This window comes from Pygocentrus nattereri, chromosome 19, assembly GCF_015220715.1.
Source record: "Pygocentrus nattereri isolate fPygNat1 chromosome 19, fPygNat1.pri, whole genome shotgun sequence".
NCBI lineage: Eukaryota > Metazoa > Chordata > Actinopteri > Characiformes > Serrasalmidae > Pygocentrus > Pygocentrus nattereri.
The window spans coordinates 7,668,057-7,691,740 of NC_051229.1; the positions used below are offsets into that span (position 1 = coordinate 7,668,057).

The window sequence follows — 23,684 nt, forward strand, 5'->3', positions numbered from 1 at the left end:
TCGACTCTCTATTTTGGTATTGAAGTGAAGTTGGATGATATGGCCAAAATCTTATCACAGCTTTTCCTTACAGTTTGATATTAATTAATGCTAATTATTATATGTATTTCACAATGTGTTATTTGGATCCTGAAAAAACAAGCCGTAGTGTATCAAGCAAAATAGTGCATATAAACATGGTAAGTAAGTAAAAAATGTTTGGTTTGGAAAAAATTTTGTTGAAGGTTTCTTCTGTGTGAAGAAGTTTTGAAGTTAAATAATTAAATTTGAAGTTTATTATGCTTAGCTTATCATTAAAACGGAAAACTTTGTGACATTAACTGAGGTTTTAACCCCCTGCTATGTTGAACGACAGTGAGCCAAGCAAAAAGTGAACAGAGCCTTTCTCCTGTGGTGGACTGAACTTAGCCACCTCTGGTAAACAGTTTGGACTTGAAGTGATTTAAAGGCTTAGATTTATAGCCTTGCTATACATCAGCAATGCCTCTTCCATTCCCCCCGTGTCGACTGAGCAGCGGTCGGCCACCGATCGAAGGCCTGAGTCCCAGGCATTGAATTCTCTATCACATGAAGACAATAATTCCTCACTGCCTTTCTGTCATGTGAGGTGTCCTTTGTTTTTAAGAGAGCTTTATAGCGCTTTTCTTTTGGGCAATGCAGTACGGCATGGCGCAGTGATCAAGCATTGGGTCGTCACTTCTATTGCCAAATGAGACGTATCATATTTGAATGATTGTGCTGATTTACCTTTCGTGCTGGGCTTCCAAGTAGTCCAATAAAGAACTCGCTGTTTGGACATTTCATTTCAATATGAGAAGATGGAGGAAGTACACAGGCTAACAGTTCAATAAAACATTGGTTTAAATTTTATATATATATATATATATATATATATATATATATATATATATATATATATATATATATATATTATATATACACACACACACACACACACACACATATATATATATATATATATATATATATATATATATGTGTGTGTGTGTGTGTGTGTGTGTGTGTGTGTGTGTGTGTGCGATTGAGAAGGCAGATATGGTGCAGCTTTGTCCTTAACTATACTAATAGGGACGCATCTATACATTTTTTTTCCAGAACGAGTAAGAGTATGAGCATGCCCATATTAATACCGATACCATACTAGCCTCTTATGCTCTTGGGTATATTTCGGTTTTTCCATCTGAATTTACATGCCCAAATAATAAGGCAAATTATTCAGTAACTGCATGAAATAAATGTACATTTTCTTGGTAAAAGTTCCCCTGAAATCAACAGAAAATGTTTATGATTAGAAAACATGACACATGCTTAAAATTTACTGCTGAAAGCCAAAAATCTTAGATGAAAAATATTAAAAATAATGTTTACAGAATATATCACTGAAGACACACCATCCGAGATCTGTTTATAGCTCATTTGTGGAAAAATGGGTTGACTTTCAGTAGAAAAAAAAATTGTTCAGCTTTTATTATAAGGGTTTAAAATTACATTACATTACCCATCTATTTGATTGGAAAGAAGACAGTTACAGCTCTCAAATGACACCCACCTTTTGAATTAAACTTGTGAAATATGAAAGTTATGAAGTAAATAATGTGGCTGAAAAATGTGAAGTGCATTTTGGAACTACTGGTGTATCCAAGAAAGTAAAAAGGCTAAGTAACCTACTTAGAATTAAGCAGTTGCTAGGGCAGATGAGTGCATTGTACCTTAACTGTTAAATTTTCGGCTGGTTGGCTGGTTTAGCTATAAATGTGTAATTTTAGAAACCTTATTCTTGGTGACTGTATATTTGAATAGACCATCATGTACAGGCAAAGCTTATGATTTATATGCTGACACTGTATGAAAATGCTTGATCTTGGAGATTTGAGATTTTGTGGGAACAACAATATTCATTTAAATGAAACCCTCATTTAATTTAGAATTTTTTATCACTAGAGACATAGATCTAATACATATTGCAACCTGCATGTTGGTCACATGATTCATTTTTCAGTTAGTTGTTAACTTCATTATCTGTGTAGGAAGAATCGTCTCCAATTATTTTCTGTAGTTCTTGGTTTAAGGTATGTGAGACGTTTAAATTTGTTGCTATGAGAGTGAAGCAGTTTTAAAAGGAACGAGTCTTTTATCAGCCTGCCTGGAGGAACAGCGTGTATATAATTAGGTCATGGATATTACTGTGCCATTGGGTCCCTCGTTGACTGGGAACGATTTGTGTAAGAAGGACATATCTGTAATGTTAAGTGAACGCTTTGTTAAAGTGAGGTGTCATGCATGCTGCTCTTTTCCATTGACCTTGCGCTCTTGCCAGCCTAAGAATACAAACGCGCGAACTGATCACAGTGTAGACTGTTCAGTGACAACATCCCAGCTCTTTAGAAATTCAAAGGTGGAACCCACATTTTATGCTAATACTGCTAAATCAAAGCACACACCCACTGGACCAATGAAGATGAATGCAGAGGAAGGTCACATTGAAGAGGAAATTATGCAAGCCACGACTCCTAACAAACCACCACTGGTAGCCACTGTTGCCCCTCCTTAGTCCTTTTTTTTTTTAAATCGCCCTCATACTGTTGAAAACTGTATGCATGTGTCTCTTGCATGTGCTTACATAGGGCTTACTCTCTCCATGGCTCTTTTTTTATTTGGTTTAAATGCTGAGATCCTCTTTAGAGATTGGAACTGGTTCCTTCCTTTTTACTGATTGATTGATTTGATTGATTGATTTTGCCATTTGTTTAGCCTGAACAGTGGATATAAGAAAGTCAGTTGCCACTGTGTATTTTATAGCCTTTCAAATCAGGTTTTTGCTTTTTCAAGTTTTTGCTTTAGGATTCTGTACAAAATGTATGTTCATCTGACCTTGAGACAAAACAGATGTCTTGACAAACTGTTATGATAGTTTGAATAACAGTGTGAGTACTGGTATTTCTAACAAGCTGCTTTAATGGGGAGAACACAGCCCTGTCCAAATATTTCTTTGCTACATGCATCATCAGCAAGGTCATGATTATATGGATATGCTTGGGTGTAGTTGCTCGTTTTGGGTGCGATTGCCTCAGCATAAGAGTTAGGCCTTGTGATCATTTCCCTCCCTGCTGCCTCAGCGAGGTTGCCTGGCCTCCTCAAAGATGGCATAGCATCACATGATGCTAACGCTACCCTCTCGACGGCAGCGAGCTCCCGCTCTATGACAAATTACTGCGCGGCTGCCTGAGACAACAGGCCGCCGGTGCGCTCCTGAGGGACCTTTACATCTCACAGGGTGACCCAGTTCCATCATGCCTCTCCTTCACCTCACTTCTCCCTCTTTTTCTTCTCCCCTATTATTCTGCATTGACGGCCTCTTAAACCTACTAGTTTCTCTGTCAGCGAATCCCTTAACCTCGTACCCACCCAATCCCATCCCTGCCTCGCTCCAGGCAAATTGAAAGCAGAACGCTTGACAAAAAATAGCCCCTTTACAAAAAAGGAAATTCCATTTCCAAGCAAAGTATAATTTTCTAGAACCTCTTAACAGCAGAGCTTGCCTCAAAATCCTGCAATTCCTGCTTCTTTTGAACTCCTGTCCATCAGACAAGCTAACTGCAATGCAGCAATGCCAGCAAGCTGAATTAATATTAATGCCCGCCTATTTCTACCGGCCTGGCAGGGAGCCTGTCAATCCTCCCTGCTAGTGGAGGGGCCGTCCGTTCATCCAGGCTAATACCAGGCTAGCCCTGCTCCTGAGACATGTGACCAACAATCAGGATGGCAAGGCTTTTAACCGCTTTTATCCAGTGGCGAATCTTTCCTTTCTGGGATGCTGTTCCATCATTGCAGGGCTTTCACCCAAGCAGTGAACCTCAAGTGCTCAACTCTTCCAAGCCGAGTGCACCGCTAGAGAAAAGAATAAACCAAGTGGGTATCGACAGATGTTTGTGCCAAGGGAATAATTTGGAGCTTTTTGGGATACTGGTGGGAATGTAGTAATGCGACATTAAAACTGTTGGGTATATAAGTGCAGTAGTTGACCCAGTTGACCATTTTGTTATTAAGCAAAAGCAATCCCTGGAAATGTGGTCACAAGATGAGGACAGAGTTTATATGACAGATTTTCTAGCCCACGTTCCAATGTTACTCTAGGCTATGTGCATTTTTGTGTACAGCATGTACAGCTGCCTGGCTCTGCATCCCTCAGAGTGTGTACAGCGCTGCTGCTGATATTCATTCTCGCTCGCTCTCTCTCGCTGTCTCGCGCTCTCTCTCTCTCAGGAAAAAGAAAAAAGAAAACATGCACTGGCTTTAGCAGAATCCACCCTGTAGCTAAAGCACAACTCCAGAGGCTGCTGAACTCCACTACCTGCCTCATCACTGGCAATATATTGATCAGTTTGCACTACACCCCCCCTTCTTTATTTCCTCTATATCCTGTCCTGCTCTTCTGTTCCCTTTGCTGGACATCTTGATTTGGTTTTAAGTCTTGGTTTAAAACCTGTGTGCCATATAGTGTCGAGGTTGTAGCCACAAGCTAATCTCGGCCCAGTGCTAACATGCAAGCTGTGATGTAGTAAGATGCGCTGCAAATTAACAATGTTTATTGTTATCATGATCAGTTACATGCTTTTCTTAACATATTGTAAGTGGTGTCAGTATAGAACACTGACAAGCTTCTTTCATTGAAAAGAGCATAATTAGGCCTGTTTAGTTGAATTTGGAGCAGTGCAAAGTGTAGAATAAAAATCACTGTATTCATAGTTTCGATAGTGTTTATTTACATTAATGTGGCATTAATGATTCCAACTTATCAAAGTTCAAAAAAACTAAACATCATGGTGCACATGGTGATATTTTTTACCTACCCACCTCCCAACTGCAGTACAGAAATTCAGTATAATGCCTTATTTATTGTGGATAATGTATTATTTGTCCGTCCCAACAAAACTGTTCACTGAATGTAATGTTGAGTATATTTATTCCAGCATTTTCAAGCTAATTTCTGTCCAATCTCTGTTGTATAATTAATTATACCGTATACTTTTAATTGAAATGAGTGAACAGGTGCTGCGTTGACTGCCCATTGGCTTCAAATGTGAATGTGTTTCAAGTCAATGAGTTCTTTTACTAAGTACAGAGAAACACATCAAAATTGTCTATGGTAAATTATTGTACAATAAGCATGAAACGAAGTTTCTGGATTATTCTTTTAATATGATGTAAATATCTTAAACGGCTCCCTTTCTTTGCCCCTCCGTTTTGTCGTTCTCACTCTTGCTTCCACACCTGCCTTTGGTTTGTATTTCTATCTTTTTTTTTTTTTTTTAAAGCTTCTTTTTACTCACCCACCCCCAATTCGCCAGCTGTAAACGATCCGCTCCCTCGTCTCTCTCATCAGATGCTTGAGGCTTGTCTTGCCTCTCCCATTACAAGGTGCTGCTGTGCAGATTCCCATGCAGCTTGGAGACTCACGCTCTGCCCCTAGCGTCTGATCCAGGGTCAGGCTCAGTGTTTTGTTCGTAATAGTGAGGATCTGGGAGGAGGTTTAGAAAGCTGATCCCAGACTCCATCGGCTTTTCTGCAGAATCTCTCTCACTGCTTCCTGGGGCACAGTACCCTCCATATAACCTTCAAATCCTACACAGCAAGCGCTCCATTAACACGGACTAGTATTAGGTCATAGAAACATCTATGTTCTCTCCATAGGCTAAACATTTTAGTTTATGTATATTTCCTGCCCGTTTCTAATTTGGTAAAATTATACATCGTCTGTTTTGCTGTGATGGCTTAGAGGTCATCAAAAGAATGCTTTGAATTCACATTTTAAGGCCTATTCATACTGAATCTGGTAATTTTTACGGACCACAAAAACATGCATCAGGTTTTGAGCAAGAACACATGCACATTAATGCTGTCTTTCACATTGAGTACAAAACTGATGGATTGCGCCGCTGCCTAGATTTTAAAACCAGATCCAGCTCTGTGTTCAATGTCATGGTTGCAGTCCAAGTAAATATTTGTGAGGATGGTAGCAGAACGCCTCAAAAGCTTAAAATATTTACTGGGGTAATTAATGGAAAAGAGTAGATAAAACTGCAGAAGTAGCACCTTTTTTCTACTAGAAAAGTCGTTTTTGTTGTGTGTAAGTTTACTGTGTTTCCCCTGGTATAAGAGAATTTGTATTCAGGAAACAACTTTCCTTTTTCTTTCTCTTTCTTCTCTTTCTCTCTCTCACATAGTGCCATGCGTGTGCTGTTGTCTAAACTGCCCAGGCCCTGGATAGTGGATGAGAAGAAGGATGATGGATACACTGCCCTTCACCTGGCCGCTCTGAACAATCACGTGGAGGTGGCTGAACTTCTAGTCCACCAGGTAGCAACTTGGAAACAAAAATCTGCATGCTAAACATGCCCATCCTGCATACCAGTAATCCAGTAGGTTTACCCAATCCTTTTAGAAGTGTGAAAGCACTTGTGTGCGTGTGATGGTCAGCATTAGTTAAGGATGGTAATTGATCCAGTTAGGGTATTTATAGTTTTACAAGAGCTCTTTCCTGGAAGTCTCATGGCACTCGAGATAGTTTGCATTACATATGAGATGCAGCAAAATGAGCAAAGAATCTGCTGGAAAGAGCTTTTAGCTTTATTTCAAACAATGGCCACGTTTACATGCAGCCTAATAATCCATCAATAATCCGACTAATAGCTCAATCTGAATAGAATACGTCCATATAAACACCTCAGTTAGAATAGTCTAGTCTGATTGAGGCCATTCAGACACAAGCACTGCTCACTGCTGCTCATCTCACGCTGACTGGACCTCACGTGATGTTCGCTGTCATGGTAACGCTTACTCTAGATGGTTCCCAGCGCATGCACGTCATTTTGCATCGGATTATTTGTAGTGAGCATGTAAAACGAAGATTTTTCATTAGATTGTTGAATAGAGTGAGCATATAAACACCTCAGTCTTAATCTGTAATCCGATTGTATTTAATCAGATTGGCAAGATATTTGCATGTAAACACAGCCTGTGTGTGTAGTACATTTATATATGTTTTTTTCTTTGTAGAGCACATAATTCAGTGCCTGCTGTGTCACTGCCTCACTGTTTGCAGTAACCAGATTTTCCCCAATTTAGCCATAAATGGGACTGATGTCTCTTTTATATGTCGTTACGCATCAGGTACGTAGTTTAAAGGCAAAGTTAGCTTAAACCCAACTGAGGATTGTCCAGTCTCAGTGTACCTGTTCTCCTATTTGGGCAAGCATTAGTTTATATCCTTAAGCTGTCTGACTAACTGAAACCCTGCTTTGTGGCTCAAAAGAGCAAGAACAACAGAGGTTTGGACTGTGCAGCTTAAACCATGGCCTGCAGCTGCAAACGTTTGTAAAACTTAGGAATGATTTTGGAAAACACTGAGAAGTTCATAATGTTCTTAAATGCAATTATTAAGAAAAGCCCACAAATATTATTTTAAAAAGTCTTTATTATTTCCTTAAGCTTGATTGTTTTTCTTAAAGTCATACAGTTTTGTCATAGAGCCTATTGATATCATGTTGCCTTTTCTAGCTTGACAATAACGATGTGCAATACTTTTTGGATTTTAGTGTCAGAGGACAGCAAAGAAGAGGAAATGCAAATCGAAACCTAATATTAATGAAAAATAACAAACAATGATTGATTATAAGCGATTGTGAGTATATAGCCAACAGAAAAAAAATCTTCCGTAGTTTTAATTTTTATCATAAATTATGTGGAATTTGGGGCTTTCCTTATGAATTCATCAGTTTACAGTACAAGACAAGTGTGAGGCAATAGTGAGGTTAAGAAAATATTAGAAATTTTTTTTCAGGAATACGACTTGATCTTAGAATTGTTCTTAAGAAATAAAATTTGATTTTAAATTGCACTTTTTCTTTAGAATGAAGTTAAGAAATGCAGAAAAAACGTTAAGGAGGTTTTCTTTAAGATACTTCTGTGAATCTGGGCCCTGATTTAGCTGTTGAATTGATCTGTGTCCTGCATGCTTTCATGGCAACTTTTTCCAAGTAGATTGGACAAGCTTTACAGAATATTAGCAATTCCATTCAGCCTAATAAGACATTGTAGCACACAGCTACGTTTTATTCTACAAATGAAAACGTTGTGTTCTAAATGCCTAAATTTATTGTTTGATTAATTTCAACTCGTATTGACGACACTTTCTACAAAAGGGTGTATTTGTGAGCAGTGTGTGGATAGGTCAGTTGACATGTCCTGCATCCTTTTTTTTAAAGCCACATTGACCTGAGCTTTTCCCTGCGGCCCACCGTAGTGCACCACCACGTTTTTTTGCCTCAGCATTGTGTCACAGCTCAGTGATGCCGCTGTTGCAACACTCCAGCAGCAGTGCGAGGCTGCCGTGCTGGCTCAGGTTGCCCCTTTTGTCTGTTAACTGCCGTGCCGGTAGGAAGGCAGAGGGAGAGAGGGGGTTCACACCAGTGACTTTAGCCTCCGCTGCTGAGCCGCAGTAGGAGCTGCACTGCAGCAGTGCAGAGAGGCTGTGTTGCTAAGGGGTTTCATCCAGGGAATATCTGAATACAAATTACCATTATGGCCCAATAGCTCGCATTTCTGAACACAGCCTGTGGGAGCAGCTTTCGAAGCATACTCGTAGCAGTAGTATGGAAAAAAAAAAATCATGCAGTGCAAAACAAATGTATTTGAAATTGCTGATTAGTGGGTGAATAATGTATGTGTAAGGTGCATATGTGAAGATAGCCATCCCATTTGTCTGGTAAAGGTCAGGTGCATCCAGAAAGGTTACTTATTGTGCAGGTTTCTATTGGTGTATATTCATTTTAGGTTCTTTAGTTATTCAGTGCTTCATAAAAACTCAAATTTCACCACAGATTGGTTATTTTAGTACAGTTTAGAATCATTTTTTAAAAATATGCTGAATAGACATGTTACTAGGGTAATTTGCAGAAAATCTGTCTTTCAAAATGGCAAACATTGTTATTATAGTCAGAAATGAACACGTGCTTGATCATAATCCTTTAAAACTTTCCAGAACTTAGTTTCATTCATGCATTTTTACACAGAGCTGCATATTTTATTGCCTAGTCCATTGGTAGTGGATCCATGCTTATGCCATCTCCCTAATGGGGTTTGATTGAAAGTATTTTGTACCGTGAGAGAGCTGACGTCCAGACAGAACACACTCAGCCAAATGTGATTAAGTGCTGCAGGCTAAATCTTTGTCTCTGCCATTCTCCCTTCCAGGGAAGTGCCAGTCTTGACATACAGAATGTAAACCAGCAGACGGCGTTGCACTTGGCCGTGGAGCGGCAGCACACACAGATTGTGCGGGTAAGCAGTCTCTCCCAGCTCCATCTCCTTGTCTTTCTCCCTCCCTTGCTGACCGAAGGGTTGTTTAGGGTTATAAATCTCTTACTCCACTTGAATTCAGTTACTTCAAAACAAGTCTATGCATATAGAAATCTCAAATTTCAGGGTGGTTAAAGATGCACTGTACTTAGCCCTCTTCCAGTTTGGTAGTACTGTGTGATGGCGGAGACCTATCTAGGTGATGATAACTAAAAATTGGGAGGATTTGAATGAATAAAAAAAAAAACTAATTATATATGCTATAGTGAGATGTAGATGAAACAAGCTTTTGTTTTACATTTTTTAATCACTTTTACATTATCATGAGAATTCTTGTCCAAAATAAGATTTACTTTATTAAATATAACAGTAATCCATTCTATCATTATGAAATCAGTGCACCTTCTGATTGATGCGTCGGTCCGTTTTTGCACCCCTACCCATCTCTCATCTTCTCTTCTGGCATCCTTGTCCCAGCACTTCTGTGCATTCGAGAGGTAACCATCAGAGGAGCTCAGCCAGGCTTTAACATGCACAGCCTCCTGCAGCAGAATTAGCCCATTCCATTCAATTAGTTCAGTCCTGAGGTAGAAGACACGAGTATGGGTGGATTGGGGAAAGGCTGCAAGAGTGCCATCTTGTGGATATGTCAGAGGATTGCATCTCTTGACTTGGTGACAGTGGAGGAACTTGCATTCTTTAGTGGAGTCTAGCATAGAATGTGCGGAATGATTCTGTTTTGATGTACAGCTTCCAATGTGCAGAATTACGTTTAATAAAATGTTATTCATAATAATAGGGGATGAAAGTCTTCTGAGTAACAGTGACCATTTACTGTAAAGCTAAATCATATCTGTGGATGGATTTAGCATGTACAGGACAGTGTGGCCTCCTCATAGTTATTAGAAATAAACTGGAACAGCACACTTTGATTTTTGTAGCACAAGTGCTAATGATCGCTGTAGCTATCCTTTATGCTAATGTTGACCAGCCAATGAAACTCCAGCTTTGTATTTTTATTATGATGAATTATGTGAATAATATATTTGAGGCAGTTTGTTAAAGGGGACCCTTTGCACTATATCTGGTGGAACATCTTTCCCTTAAGATCTACATTTTCGCTTCCACCTGGAGAGGGGAAAAATATCTTTTTCTCTCAAAACCTAATGTATTACTTTCTCCACAAGCCCAACAGCTTTTCATGTACAACTTAATATTAAAGCACAGGTCACCATGCAGTTGTCCATATGAAATATTAGAATTAATAAGACTAGCTTCCCTTATTAATTAGCCCTTCAGTAAATGAGTTTAGAGAAATTGAGTTTAGAGAAATTGAGATTAGATTTGAGTGATTACATTTGGCCCCACTGTTTGACCTGGAGAGAAAATAATGGTGGGGGCATTTTGTCTTAGGGGGGTAGACCTGTCACAATTATTACATAATTGTCTCCTTGCAGTTATTTGAACTCATCACTGTTCTTTTAGCTGACTGCGGTTATTTTCCACTGTCATTAGATTTTAGATCTGCTGCAACAAGCAAAACGTGAATTGAGTGTGCTGGGTTGAGGTAAATAAGTGTAAATAAAAGAAAGCAGTAAAAAAAAAAATGAATACATTGAGACGCATCATGAGCCTCATGACAACTTGATGCTCTGACAAATTTAAAGCGCAGCACAAGTAATGTTTGTTAGTTTGCTCATTTTAGCATATATACTACCTTTTTTGCTTATTCACTTATTTTCCAAGTTAAAAATGCAGCTTTGGGAAACTGCATATGTATCTCTGTAACTTTAGACATTTAATTGAGGAAGCATAGCTGGAAAGCAAGATGGCTAAATAGTTCATTTGGCCACTGTAGGCTAGTCCTTTAGTTAATTAAAAAAAAAAAAACTTAACTAAATTAAGATTAAAAATGTATCAGCTAAAATTTCATGATTGTCACAGACCTGTTAGTGGGCTTGATTACCCTATGATTTAAATGCATTCCTCAAGCATTATTAATTTGTGTATATGTTCATTTAATTTTGGAGTTTGATCGAAATGTATGACTTATGTTCTGGAGAAGTGCATTGAATAAATAGCTTGAATCTTTTGAATTTCACCAATTTTTTTTTACATGTTTACAATATTGTTTTAATATTTATACAGTCCTATAGGGATAAATACAACCCATTTATTCTCAAAAAAAAAGCAAAGTAAGCCATGTAGCTCTCACATTCTGAAATGCCTGTAAATAGGCCCATATAGGAGTCTCATTACAGGCTCATTGGCTCCTCCAGCTGAGTTAAATTGAGTTCTTTGTGTTGATGTGTAGCTGCTGGTGAGAGCTGAGGCTAAGCTGGATGTGCAGGACAAGGATGGGGACACGCCGCTGCACGAGGCCCTGCGTCACCACACGCTGTCCCAGCTACGGCAGCTCCAGGACATGCAGGACGTCAGCAAGGTGGAACCCTGGGAGCCCTCAAAGAACACGGTATTCGTGGCATTTCACCTTCAACCAGTGCAGATGTTCCTACTGCAGGAGGGATGACTGTACATTTATTATGGTATTTTTGGCAGCAGGTTTACCGGTCGGGGGTGATTTCTAATAAATGGATATGTGTGCGTTTGGATCTTGTCCCACCCTCACGATAGCCAATCAGCGTTTGCTTGATGCGCAGTTTCTCAGATTCATACGCTTCATAGTTGAGATTTGAGGTGTGCAGGTCGTGGCCTGAGCCACACTTATGGTAGTTGCGTGGTATTCACGTTTTTTGTTACCCCACACCACATTTCTCTTTTGCCGCTGGTGGTGTTTGTCATTTCTAATATGAAAATGATGGAAAAGAATGAGGACTGTGTGGGATATGTCTAGGGCATTTTATTTTTACTAAATGTTACACCAAAAACTTAAGTTACCTACAATCTCCATATGATTTTTGAACTTTGCCTTCCTGCTTTGACGATGTAAACTACAAACTACACAATCTTTACTGTCAGTGGTTATGTATAAAAGTAGTCATTCATTATTTTGTAAGAACTGGATTCAAAGAAGTGACTAACGGCAATTGTTGCCCTTCTGTACCTTCAGAGGAAGTTTTATATTGGACTATCTTGAAGGCCAGTCTACTTGACTGGCTAATAACAATGTAGTGATCAGACGTATTTGACGGAATTATAAATCTGCTGAAATTTTTTTGGCATGTCGCAAGTCATAAGCCATGTGGATCCGACAGAGCTCACCATTGAAATTAATAAGACAGATATGTTTCTTTGTGTGTGAATTTTAAATCAGCTTTAAGAGGTCAGTAGTTGATCAGTCATATAAATTTTCTTTGGCCTTGGTATCATACCAAGCTGCAGTCCCAGTGTTAGCTTTGTCCATAGTGTAACAGGAAAAAAAAAGCTGACCCAGGATTAGAGGGAAAGTGGAACATTGTTTTTCTTAACTGAGCTTGCACTGCAGCTCCACATCGCCTATATAAACAGCAGAGAAACACTATTACCCATGGAAGCCTAGACTATTTGTGGCCGTCATGGTTTCTTCAGGGGGCTTCTCCTCCCTACCAGACAATCAGTCCCACACCAATCCCTTGGAGGTGTTCTTGAGTAGGAATCACATTTTGAAGGGGTGCAATTTTCAAATCTCAAGAGCTTCTGTTTTAATTATAGCCTGCAAGTTTTATGTGGTGAACTTCACCTTCTGGCAGTGCTGAAAGATTGTTTTCAGATAGAAAAACGCAGTTTGAAAGAGCAGTTTTTTCCATTTGATTTATACCTTACAATTATTATCAACCTTGTCTAGACAAGTTTTACATGGGGTAGATGTTACTCAGAGCTTGTAGCGCAGAGCCTGCATATAAGTGATCACAGTTTAAATTCTAGTCACAATATCAGTCAGACAAAAAGCAATTAGTTATGTTCCCCAAATCAAGCTCTACTGTCTCACACACTAAATTCAGTGTTTAAACTTCAGAAAAACAATGTATAGTCTGTTGCCCAAAAAACAAGCCTGGGCATCTATTTATATTGCAATTATATTCTGTGAATTACATACACAATATTGACATGAAAAATTGCAATTAAATTTGACCTGCAAATCATTCAGCCCTTGTCGGGAGCGTGTGAGAGCAAGAATCTCAATTAGACATTGCACACTGTGGCTGCAGCGAACAATTATGTCCATAAATTATTGATCTATTGAATATTAGTTGACTAATCACCAGCAAACCATTATACCTAATTTGGCTCCTTTCCTTTTGCCTTTGACTGTGCAGCAAGCAGCATTGTTTTTTATGATGTAGAGAAACTGTAGAAGCCTTATTGGCTTAAACATTTTTCCATCATCCATTTAGTCAACATTAGTCTTACTGTATGCTTGGCCTTCTAAACAAACACTAACGGAGGGCGCAAGCGAAGCATATGCTAGCTTGAGTGAGAAGAGAAAGGAGGCAGACAGAAGCCTAATTGAGATCCACTGCGCGTTCGCTTTTCCAATCCAGCTGCAGCACGATGGGGAGAGTTGAATTAGCCGGCCCAGCGGCTCCGTCAGAGCAGATGTAAGAAGCGCTGAGGCGGGACACGATCAGGGAAACTATCTTAAGTCATCGGAATGGAGTGTTCCCTTTTTTCGGAAGTTCTCGTCTGTTACACTGAGCCAAGTGGCAACGTGCAGACAGCGAGCACTCTGTGAGAGGAAAGATGGCAGCCCGAGTTGCGATAAAATAGCTTAACAGCTGCTAAATGAATCACTCGTTCGCGGACCATTAAGGTCCAAATTGGCAGTTTAAATGTGAATATGCACGCGTGCTCTGAAGTGGCAGTTTATGAACTTTTTACAGCAAATCATTGACTCCCAAACCAGTCCTCAATGAACAGGCAATTGTGCTTTTGCACACAGACCCATGCATATAACTAGAGCTGCAGGGGCATTGCAGTTCGGTCCTGCTCAGCGTGTCTGATGCTAATGTAATGTTTACCATATTCAGCTCCTGGTGTGAGCTTGATGTCTCTGAAGGCAATGAGATGTGAATTTAAGCATTAGAGGCGAGACAATAGCATCCAACTGTTATGAGATATTTGGAACCCATTTCAATGCTGAACTGGAGAAAATCCAATAGCTACCAGTATATATGTGCTGATTAGATATTAACTTTTGTTAGTAAAATTATGTAAATGTATGTAAAATTTGTATTTTGTCAGCAAAATAATGCAAATAGTCTGTACTGTAGTGCCAACACAATTATCACAATATAAATCACACATCATGGACACTATATATTATATAACGGAGAACACAGGCTGCTAATAAAGTTTAAGCACTTTTATGGAATGATAGTCATGTGCGGCATGTTGATAAAGTGCAGACTATACTATTTTTTTATGGTGGTACATTACAGGTAATAGTTGTATGTTCAATGGCTTATTTGGGTGCTGTTTGTTTGGGCAACTTTACAGCTCTTGATGAAGGTCTCAGTGCTTTATGGCAGTTCTCAACTCCAGTCCAAACTGCTTGTGATCCTGTATGGTAATGACCATCAGTGAGCATCGTTATGTGGATCTACTTATATATAAATATATATATATATATATATATATATATATATATATATTATTAAGTACTTGCCAATAACAGCTCTGATACCATACTGCGTAACCTCCTTTGAATGAAATAGTAGTTAGTGTTAATAAGACCAATGAACCTTAATAGTTAAATTCTTGAAATCTAGTTCATTTTAAATTAAGTTTGTTTGCTAACTGCGCTGCACTAGTTACTTTGGATCAAGTAGCGTTGCAGTGAAGAGTTGATTTTTTTTTTTGTTATACGTCAGTTTCGTACAGCTTTAAGTAAGTGTCATAGTTTTAATCCTGCTCTGCTCATCTCTTTCAACAACAGTGTCTATAGTCCAGTGACAGCAGAATTGCATCCAAGGCTTGTGCATCCGAGGAGTTTACTTGTCAACTTCTATGTCTTGTCGGAATTTTGTTCGACTGGTTGAGCGGTAGTTGAACGTCCTCTAAATCCAGCCAGTGTGCAATTTTAGAAGTCTTATTTGGTGATCGAATGGACCATCGTGCACAGACAAAGCCTTCAGTTTATAAGCTCGCGTTGTATGAAAATTATGGTATAACTGACATGCCATGTTAAGACAGTAAAGCTGTTTGATTCAACACATGCTGCGCACCAGAGTACTGAGCAAACATGCTGAAAAAACTGAGCTACAGCAGCTTTGCTAACTTGTGCCACAGTGTGCAACCTAAAACGTCACCCAGTATAAAGTAGTATCAGATGTTCGTGTTGGTGCATTTTTTGAGTAAATGAGCATGATATTGGGCCAAGAGAGTATAACAGGCCTTTCCCTCTCTCTTGGGTTGAACAGTCTTTCTCTGCCTCTATCGATGCGATTCTAGCAAATGTGAGCGTCTGTTAGTTGGCATAACAGAATTGGCAGTCGGTATTTTCCTGCAAGCATGTTGAGTTGTCCTGTGATGTTGTGCCAGTGAAAGTTTGAAAAGATTCAGAGGAAGCCTGTGCTAGCGCCACCCCCCCACCCCCACCCCGCAAGCTTGGCATGATCATGTGATAAGGGGAGAACCTTTCTAGAGGGTGGCATTGGCATTGGCAGACTAAAAGAAAAAAAGCTATAGAAGCTGTGTGCAGTTGCCTGAGCACCTGCTGTGGGTGAAACAAATACAGCTGATAGAGATTAAGTTGAGAAACGCTAGAATTTCTAAATGAAAGAGAACATATTGCTATAAGCATTGTTTTTTGTCATTAAGATTAGCCTGAGGTAAATGATGCTACACATTTGTGGCCTCAACGAGCTATTTTATTCAGACATTTATTTAAATTCATCTCACACAACTAATGTGTCCTGCCGTTACGCACCGTCTCATCCTCATTAATGCCCCTGTGCAGTCTATATAAGTTACGTTCTCATGACCCTCTGTCTCCATCCGTCACATCCAACAGCTAGCCTCAGACCTGCGGATTAACATCCAACCCACAGACGCCATCAACAGCCTGCCCGTTCTCGCTGACCCCTGACGTGTCACTGCGCCTCATCCCCCTCCTGTGACTGCTGTAAATCAAGCAGTCGATGGCAGAAAGCTGCTCCCAGGCCAGCGGCTTGTCATTTATTAACACAGACAGTGTGACAAATCTCTCCTCTATCAAGCCATCACCCTATTATCCAGCATGTAGACCCAGGGCTTGGCCATCCATTTAAAACCACTCCACCAGGAAGAATCAGCATGCTGAAATCCCATTATCACTATTTTAATTTGCTGAATATTCTGCAGAACTTAAACATGCCAGATTAATGTACTATCCGCCTCAGCGCTGCATTTTGGATTGACTGTGCCATTTACTGTGTGGATGTCCCATTTAATTCTGTAAGAGTGCTGGTGGAGCAGCAGTACATCTTGACTCCACTCATCTGCTGTTCTTTTTACATGTATTTTTTGGACCATTTTTCTTCTTTATTGTGAAAGGAACTCAAGCTAAATTGACAGTGGAAGGAGCCAGAACTATCTACTGTCCTCAGCCAAGCATACATTTTATGCACATACTCCAGTACATTTGGTCCTGACTTTTCTCATTAGATCTGCTCAGATTTTTTCTTTCATTAGACCTGCTTTACTCTCATTCACAGATGCTTTGCCCACAAGTAAACTGAGTGTGTGATATCAATCAAACAGTAAGCTGGCCACAACTATTGTGATTTTGATAATTCCCTTATAATTCCCTTGATAATTATTTAGTGCAGTGGGTTTTATTCAGTGGGAGAAACACTTTTGCAACCGTTTACCTGCTTTGCTTGCCATGATTGAGCCTTTTGGAGCATATACATTGCTATGGTAACTAAAGTGTTATGAGGTGAATGACATAACTCTTGAATAACATCTGAAGATGTTTTCTTGTTTGTTTGTTTTGATTTTGTTGTAGCTTCTTTAAGAAATTGCCTGCCTCTACACATCATGCTGAAACAGAAAGCTGTGGTTGGTTACTTTGCCTGTCAGTTAAATGGCCTTTTCTCCTCAGTGTGGTTGGAGGTTCTTGGCCCGTGAATGGACAAAACACATCTGACGATATACAGAAGTCAGGCTTGTGAGACTAGGCCTTAAAATAGTTTTTGTGACCTCATGTCTACGCGATGAATGCGAAAACAATGCATCAGTCTAGCTAAAGTATATCTATTTCCAGGCTATAAAAGTTGTTTGGGCATTTGTTGATAATTAAAGTGGGATTTAAACTTCATGTTTTTGTTTTTGTATTTTTTTCCCCTCAGATGACCGCTGCTGTTGTTGCCTGTTAACACTGTCACTTAGGTTTGTACCAAAATTTCAGGCCTGATAAAAGCTCCAGTATAAAGTTGTGTTTTGTGTTTGTATTTCTCCATAGCTGATCATGGGACTGGGAACTCAAGGAGCAGAGAAGAAGAGTGCCGCCTCCATCGCCTGTTTCTTGGCCGCCAATGGAGCCGACCTCACCATCCGCAACAAGAAAGGCCAGTCTCCCCTGGACTTGTGCCCTGACCCCAGTCTCTGCAAGGCATTGGCCAAGTGTCACAAAGAGAAGACCAGGTACTTCAATCAGTCTTGATCAGATGTGAAAGAAGGTTCTACAGGACATCTTTTATGTGCTCTTTGTAGTAGTAAATTCTGTTTAAACGTCATTTATGGGGTTAAATTATGTGGCTGATACCAGTAATTATTTTGTGACTTATAATCCAGTCCAGTCCAATTGGATCCGGTTATAATAACAATAACTATAATAATATTGGCTTTCTACAGTTTTAAAAAAATTCACAGTATGATCTGAAGTCCAGTGAACACTTTAAAGAAGGATCAGTGATTTATTTTGCATAGCCATTACGTAGCTAGTGAAACATGACAGTTAATGTAAATATTGACATTTGGCAGACATTCTTATCTTGAATGACTTACAGCGGTGGATGAATGTAATGTTAGCGTTTTTGGGGTTTTTTTTTGGTATTAAGATTTGGGGAATATATTGGCAAATTTCTGTCATACACTTCTAGTAATAACCTGCTTTCTTGTCTCATCTTTTCTTGCTTCCCTCTTTCATCTTCACTGCTTGTCATGTTTTCCTTTCCCTTCATTTATCTTTTGTTTGACGTTTACCTTTTCTCTCTCCTCTACTGCCTGACTTGTGCTCCTTTTTCTCCCCCCCCCTTTTTTTTTCCATAAACTATTTCTCCTTCTGTCCTTTAACCCTTCATCCTTCCTCAGTGGTCAGGTGGGCTCCCGTAGCCCATCACTAAACAGCAACAATGAGACACTGGAGGAGTGCATGGTTTGCTCAGATATGAAGAGGGACACACTGTTCGGTCCCTGCGGCCACATCGCCACCTGCTCTCTCTGCTCACCGCGGGTCAAGAAGTGTCTCATCTGTAAAGAACAGGTCCAGTCCAGGACCAAGGTACTGCAATCATCCAGTGCAGTCCTTTCACTTTGTCTGTCTGTCTGTAAAAAATCTTTCTGGCTGTGCTGTTCCGTAGCTCAGTGTGGTGTAAGCAGCAGTTGAAATGGAAGTCGCTCACTAGGTGGTCATGTGCACATTTCACTCGTAACAGCATAAACCATTGGTGAATGCTGTGTCCTGAAACACAGCATTATCGTCCATGGAGCCTTATCGTCTATGGGTCATATGGAAAGGAATGCCCTCAAAGTGTTTTTTTCATACTCTATCCTGTAGTGGTAGCAACATGCCAGCTAGAGTTAAATCTGTCATAAATCCTGAGGAGAAGATTAAGGTACCTGTACCTAAATCACATTTGAGATGCACTTCAGAGGCAGCAGTATGTCAGTGTTGCAGAGATATCTACAGCTTACTGTTAGCTGTTACCATTTTGCTGTTAGTATTTTGTAACGCAGTAGAAGGCAGCTAGGGCAAATGCACTTTGTCCATGAAAAAATTTGGTGTTTTCCATAAATGAAACATTAACTTAGTTACCTTTCAGAAATATTGGTAATACTGTGCTTTATGTACATCTGTGGTCAAATAGCAGCCATAGAGTATCACTAGTAAAATGATTACCTTAAATCTAAGTATTAATAAAGCAAATCAGTCAAGAAGGACTCAACATGATTGAAAAACCTCTTGAATAGTTACTTTGGGTTATTTAGGGCCCCTAGTGGCCTTTGTTCTGGAGCAATGGAAATCAACATGGATATTTTTAATTAATATGATGAAATAAAATATTTTTCCCCTTAACTCTGTTGTCATGTGTGTGTGTGTGTATATGTATATGTGTGTGTGTATATATATGTATATATATATATGTGTGTGTGTGTGTGTGTGTGTGTGTATGTATGCATGTATGTATATATATATATATATGTGTGTGTGTGTGTATGTATATATGTATATATATATATGTATATATATATATATGTGTGTGTGTGTGTGTGTGTGTGTGTGTGTGTATATGTGTGTGTGTGTGTGTGTGTGTATATATATATATATGTATATATATGTGTATATATATATATATATATATATATATGTGTGTGTGTGTATATATGTGTGTGTGTATATATATAAAAGTTGCCAGGGTAATTTTTCTACAGTGACAGAGGAAGAGCCAGTAAAAGAAAAACACAGCTGCAATATTTTTTATATTTATTTTTTTTATATTTATTTTTTTTATTGCTTATTTTATGTCCCTATAGGGGCAATCTCGTGTCAAGCATGAACGCATATTTGACAGTAAGGTCACTCTGCTCTTCCCTCAGATCGAGGAATGTGTGGTGTGCTCGGACAAGAAAGCGGCCGTCCTCTTCCAGCCCTGCGGTCACATGTGCGCGTGTGAGAGTAAGTCAGCCATGTCCTTACCCCTCCGCACTTCCCACACTTCCCTATTACTCTCTCTCACATTCCTCATTAGCTCTTCTGTGCACCATCACCGCCACCACCTCATCATGTGACACCTTACTCCCTCAGTATTTCAGGGCGTGGAGTGAATGACAGCACTGCTCACAGCTAGCTTCAGTCCTAACTTCTCACCATGCACCTTCTGCCTCTCAACTCTGATTACAGTAAAAAATTTCTTCTGAGTACATTGGAGAGGCTCAGAGTGATCACTACTTCATTTCTTTAGATTTTTTAGTTATTTTGGGAGCCGTAGTACATATCAGTCAATCAACCTTTATTTAGTCTCGGAGAACATTGAGGGTGCCCCTCATTTACAGTGTTGCTGAGTTAGTACAGAGTAAGTGGATTGATAATGTGCAAGAACATATCAGATGATAAAAGTAAATTTAATAAATGAAGACTCAGATCGGGTAAGTGTAAAAGTGAAACATTTAATAATAATAATAATAAAAAATACAATTATAATAATAAAACAGAAATTAAAACATACATAAGATGTAAAGGTTAATAAATCGAGTTAAAATAAAACGAGGAAGATGAGATAAAAAAATACTAATAAATTTATTAAAATGACAAATAGTAATAAAACAATAATAATTAAAATATCCCAATGACATCCTATAATAAGCTTGAATGTTCTTATTTAGGTTGCAGTTTGATTAGTCATTTTTTGTTATGGAAATTAAATCTGTCCTTTTTAAATCTGTCCTCTAAATTTACACGATTTATTAGAGACGTTGCAATTTTTATCGCAGTATTTTGTATCATTGTATCATGATTACCTTGTTGGCCTGTGGTTTGTGTGTTGGTTTGTTTATTTATTTATTTATTCTTTTAAATTTTTGCACTTCTATAATGTTGAATATTTTATAAACTGGAATCATGTTAAGATTATATCATGATAAGTTTATTCCTATTGTGGAAACCTCTGCATGGAAACACATTTTTATTAATTAATCACTGATGATTTTGGACGCACACTTTGTCACTATAACAAAACCTGAAACGGTACAGTGAAAAGAAAAAGGTGCATAACAAAACCTTGTATGTCCATTTTTGTCATTTCTCAGTTCATGACAAAGTTTGAAAATACTTGTTCATCTTTACATTGTGTGTAAATTTCATGGTGAATTGAGAAACAAACATCTCAGAATGGCTTGGAAAAACTTCTGGTTCCACTGACTTGCATTAAAAGTAAAGTAGGTTTATTCCTTCTCCTGTGAAGGTACCATTCTGGAGATACAAGGTTTTGTTCACACAGCAGCGATATGCGTTTTTATGTAACCAGGTGGTTTTTTACCAAATAAATTTGGACCATTTTTGTTGGTTCATTAATCACAAATTGTTTACTCAGTGTAAAGAGCAGCTGTCGTTTTCTTTTTTTGAAAGAAAATGAAAATGTGGGATTATCAGATTTTAAAAGGGCCGTGTTGATTTAAATAATTTTGAATTGGACACATGGATATCTCATATAGTTGGTATAAAACCAACATGTTCCTTTCCAGAACCCAAGGCCATGTATTTATAACCTCTGACATCTGGGTGCATGTACCTCATTGTTAGCTGCTAATGAGGTGGCTTGGGGTTACAACCCCTCACCCTGTGTTTGTTTTTGTATTTTTCTGTGTGCGTGTGCTGCAGACTGCGCTAGCCTGATGAAGAAGTGTGTGCAGTGTCGGGCGGTGGTGGAGCGGCGCACGCCTTTCGTCTTGTGCTGTGGAGGGAAAGGTATGGAGGATGCCACTGATGATGAGGACCTTAGTGAGTGAACTTCCACAAGTTCCCTTTTCTTTCTTTTATTATTTCACCTGGATCTTTTTTTCTTTCATTCTCAGCATTTCCATGTTTCAGTGTTTATGTTGGCCTTGTTTGCTTCGTTCTCTCTTGCTTTTGCTCATGCCCTTGTTTTCCCCTTTCATTGTTATAACTAACATGTCAGTTTAATTATAAAAGTATGAGCTCAGCAGCAGCTCTGGAACATATTGATAAGTTAGTAGCAGTGCAGGCCCTTAGGGTCATTAGGGAAACAATGAGAACTACTGTTAGGGTTTTTTTTTTTTTCTTGTTATTTATTTAAGTTTATTTATTTATTTTATTTTAATCCAGTGTTTGTACCGCGACTTTGTTTGTTGGTTTAATCAGGTTTTTGTCTTCAATTTGTTTTCACCATCACTTGTCATCGATGCAGTGCTCATGGTCCTCCCTTTGATCTTTTTTTGTTGGTTTAGTTTGAGTTCAAAGGGATACTGGTGTAAGTTCACTTGTATACAGTTTTTATTTTTAGAGGGGTCTGTTTCTTTGTAGCCACGCTTAGATGTCAGACAGATTCTTCTATGCTGACATCCCCTAGTGACCTAGTCGGGAACACAGGCACACATTCAACAGAGGAATGCAACTTGTAACTCTTATCTCCCCCCTACCCCCTCACCATGCCAGGGTTCTGTTTGTCATACGGGGCCACTTTGAGCTTCAAGTCTGGCAAAATGACATCCATAACCAGAAAAATCCAACATACATGCTTAGAATTGTTTAGTTTTTGAATATGATGTTGGACAGTGCTGTCCCACAGAAACAGATCAGTTCCATACCAGCTCATAAACATACTCTTGCTTTGTCTCAGTCATATGTAAACCACTCATGCTGTAAGGCATATATCTTAATAGTGTGAGACTGTGGTAGGGCAGGTATGCACAATATTTACGTATTACATGCCATTCTGTACTGACAGGAAGTGAAGTGATGTATGTAATACCAAGTTATGGCCTTGTAGGCTATTTCAGAAATGCCACCAAATTAGGGCTGCAACTGTTCTGTTGAATATTATCACTAATTGAATGTTCTGGAGGAACAATAAAAGCTGAAGGCATGTCTCACTTTAATATATAAATGGAAAACTTTTTTTATTCTTAATGTTGCTTTTGTTGTTTTCTTGTATAAATCATAATTATAAGCTGTTTTATTACTAATTTGTTATTAATATAGGCAGTTGCATTTCTATGTTTAATATAATTATATATGTTAATTCAATTTAATTGCAATTCTAAGTAAGGCAACAACTGATTGATTATTTTCTTAGTGAAGCGCACTGAAGTGCTGAGCAGGGATCCTACCCAATCTGGCAACCAAGTGTGAGGAGGTTCCTAATTGTCTGCTTTGCGTTGCATCCATAGTGCAATACCATGTCCAACACGGTACTGAAAAAAACAACTGAAACTAAGCATGCGTGTTGTAATATTTTTTTTTTTTGATGAATATACTCCATACTGCGTACTTAAAAAAAAAAAAAAAAAAAACAGAATTAGTGTCCCTTATTATTATTATTATTATTATTGTCCACACCTCCCTGTGAGTTAGCACAGGAGTTAAATGGGTTATTAATAAGTAAAATGGGATTCTTTCCTGCAGTGACCCCTGGACTTTGCCTATA

The 23,684-nt window shown here is 38.8% G+C and overlaps 1 protein-coding gene across 10 annotated transcripts in view; it reads left to right on the forward strand.

Moving 5' to 3' along the window:
- mib1 (mindbomb E3 ubiquitin protein ligase 1) overlaps positions 1 to 23,684 on the forward strand; it is an 83,149-nt gene that overhangs the window by 53,969 nt on the left and 5,496 nt on the right. For 7 of the 10 annotated variants that reach the window (XM_037531275.1, XM_017702483.2, XM_037531276.1 and 4 more), the window contains 7 exons: positions 6,246 to 6,378; positions 9,274 to 9,360; positions 11,693 to 11,851; positions 17,762 to 17,943; positions 18,613 to 18,802; positions 20,119 to 20,197; positions 21,899 to 22,018. In XM_037531275.1, the coding sequence (XP_037387172.1) occupies positions 6,246 to 6,378; positions 9,274 to 9,360; positions 11,693 to 11,851; positions 17,762 to 17,943; positions 18,613 to 18,802; positions 20,119 to 20,197; positions 21,899 to 22,018 (950 nt within the window). The remainder of the gene's footprint in view (positions 1 to 6,245; positions 6,379 to 9,273; positions 9,361 to 11,692; positions 11,852 to 17,761; positions 17,944 to 18,612; positions 18,803 to 20,118; positions 20,198 to 21,898; positions 22,019 to 23,684) is intronic. The other 3 variants (XM_017702489.2, XM_037531277.1, XM_017702490.2) reach the window with 1 other exon arrangement.